Genomic DNA, 2,250 nt, shown 5'->3' with positions numbered 1-2,250 from the left:
ACGTCTGTCAATCCAAACATGCGTTTCAAACTCGCACCTGCAGCCCTGATTCTCTCTTAAGATAACAGAAAAGCGGTGGATGGAATTCTGTAGGGAATCTGCAGTGTATCATCAAGCAAACCAAGAGCTTTGTGACAGCGCCTTGGTTCAGGTTCTAGGGTAGATGCTGCAGAGGGAAGTGTTTGTTATTCAGGGTTGGCAAAGAGACTTGATAAAACTGGCTTTATTAAGGTTTGCTCCAAGGACCAGGAGGTGCCCTGGTGTCCAAGCAGAATGACATACCCTCAGGAAAGTAAGTATGTTGAGAAATAAAAATGATAGCTTAAAATTACCTTTGCCATCCTTGGGCTGCATCGCCTCAACAAAGCTCAGAATCTGGTCTTCCACACCTCAGTGTAATAGCACTGTATAGCAACTAAAATCCTTTACAGGATATTTAAATACATTCAAAATAAAAGAGACTTTTCATTTTTGTGGCCTACTATCAGTATGTAGGGAAACACTAGGAACAGCTCAATCCCTCCCTGCAGGACCTTACACTCTAGGATAAACAGCTCAATGAATTACTGTTTCAGTGTCCAAACAATTTTGTAGTTATAGAATATGCCAATGTTTTGAAACTATTCCCTTACATGCCTACTACAATGTTATAAATGAGCTTTTTATCATCATTACCATCATTTTTTCTTTACCATCGTTAAATTTTAAGAGTGTTTTAGTTCCTAGTATTAATGAAATACCGATCTCTATTGCACTAACTTGTATACCATGTAGAAGTACATTTTTGAAGTGCATCTGTTTTGCAAGACTTGTTATAGGTAACAATAGGCAGAAGGCTTAATACTAGTACCATCTAGAATCCATTACCTTTCAGATACTGTCCATACATTTTGCTTTCCCAGTTGACCATAATTATCACAGCAAAAATTAAAGCAAAAACAAAATGACATATGTCATAGTCCACAGTAAATAAGACAGTGTATCCAAGTAGGGTCTCTGGCATGAAAGCTTATTGTTCACTTGCCAGTTAAAAATACTGTTGCTCTAAACTAGGGCAGTCCAACTTACGAGTGGGCCATAGATCCCTCAGCCACACACTAAAAGGGCCACACGCCCCCCAGTCACATGCTGCATGGGTCCCCCCCATGTCCCCTCAACCCCCTGGCCACAAACTGTGTCCATCCCGTGAGGTGCACCACCCTGTCTATCTGTGGCAGGGGCAGGAAACAGAAGCTGGAGCATGGACAGTGAGCTGGACAACCAGCTGGTCAGCTGGCAGTAGCAGCAGTACAAGGGAGGAGCAGTGCCCTAACCAGGGGCCCAATGGCCAGCAGTTAAACCTTCTGGGGCAGTGCATTGGACAGCCCTGCTCTAAATGGTGAAAGCACTGACACACACAAAAATAATGTAGAAGCTAACAACTTCGAAATAAGACTCTTCTCAAGGTAGAGTTTAAAAACGTGCATTTGAAGTTTCATAATTCTGAGAAAACAGTCTTTTCACGGATGCATCCTCACGTCTTTATGAGTTATAGTCACTTCTTAGTGAACCTAATGGGATTTTTGCACAACTAAATAAACACTAAGTCAAGACTTCAAGTTTGGCCTTTAAAAATTTAGTGTGAGAGCACAGTGACAATTGTTTTTCTTTCAAAAACAAAAAAACAACAGTTTAAAATGATTAATTTCCTTGAAAAACAACTTACATTGTTTTATTCTGTAAACAAGATAAGCCAAATGCATGAAATCACTTCTCCTAGAGAATTAAGTTCTTTGAAGAAAATTCCTTATTTATTACCATTACTTTCAACTGTAGTTCAGTGAGCCAAGGGAAAGCGGAGTGGAGGAAACTGGAACTTCAATAACATTTAACTATGCCAGTTATGAACTAACTTGGACTCGGAAAATAAAAATCTGTCATTTCAGCAGCACACCTGAGCTCGTCTAATGCATTTTTTGCTTCCATATAAATAAATGCCTTTGCCATATTCATAAACAGCACAATAGATGAAATACCTGCTTATCCTGTAGGTCTGAAGATAGTTCATAGCTTTCAGAAAGTGATCTTGATCTTTTAATAGCTTCTTCCTCTGCTTGTTTTCTCAGTATGGATGTTGAATGCTGAAGCTTAGGTCTCCGGGATCTTTGTTGCCCAGGGGAGACAGAATACAGCCCGTAAGCAGAGTGGTCGTAATGGTCTGGGCTTATAGCTGAACTGTGTGTTATAGGTCCTTGATGGTAGGTAGATGGG

General features: G+C 40.3%; 1 protein-coding gene across 4 annotated transcripts in view; it reads right to left on the bottom strand.

Annotated features, from left to right (window-relative positions):
- The window catches only part of IQSEC1 (IQ motif and Sec7 domain 1), a 127,989-nt gene that overhangs the window by 81,212 nt on the left and 44,527 nt on the right, over window positions 1-2,250 (bottom strand). For 2 of the 4 annotated variants that reach the window (XM_019505065.1, XM_019505066.1), the window contains exon 1: window positions 2,016-2,241. Coding sequence is in view for 1 of the 4 variants with exons in the window: in XM_019505068.1 (XP_019360613.1) it covers window positions 2,016-2,202 (187 nt within the window). In the remaining 3 variants the exon portion in view is untranslated. Of the gene's footprint in view, window positions 1-2,015; window positions 2,242-2,250 lie in introns of those variants that run through there. The other 2 variants (XM_019505068.1, XM_019505067.1) reach the window with 2 other exon arrangements.

Source organism: Gavialis gangeticus, unplaced genomic scaffold (assembly GCF_001723915.1).
Source record: "Gavialis gangeticus isolate Ggan-Ray unplaced genomic scaffold, GavGan_comp1, whole genome shotgun sequence".
Classification (NCBI taxonomy): Eukaryota; Metazoa; Chordata; order Crocodylia; family Gavialidae; genus Gavialis; species Gavialis gangeticus.
This window is presented reverse-complemented; position numbering and strand designations above follow the sequence as displayed.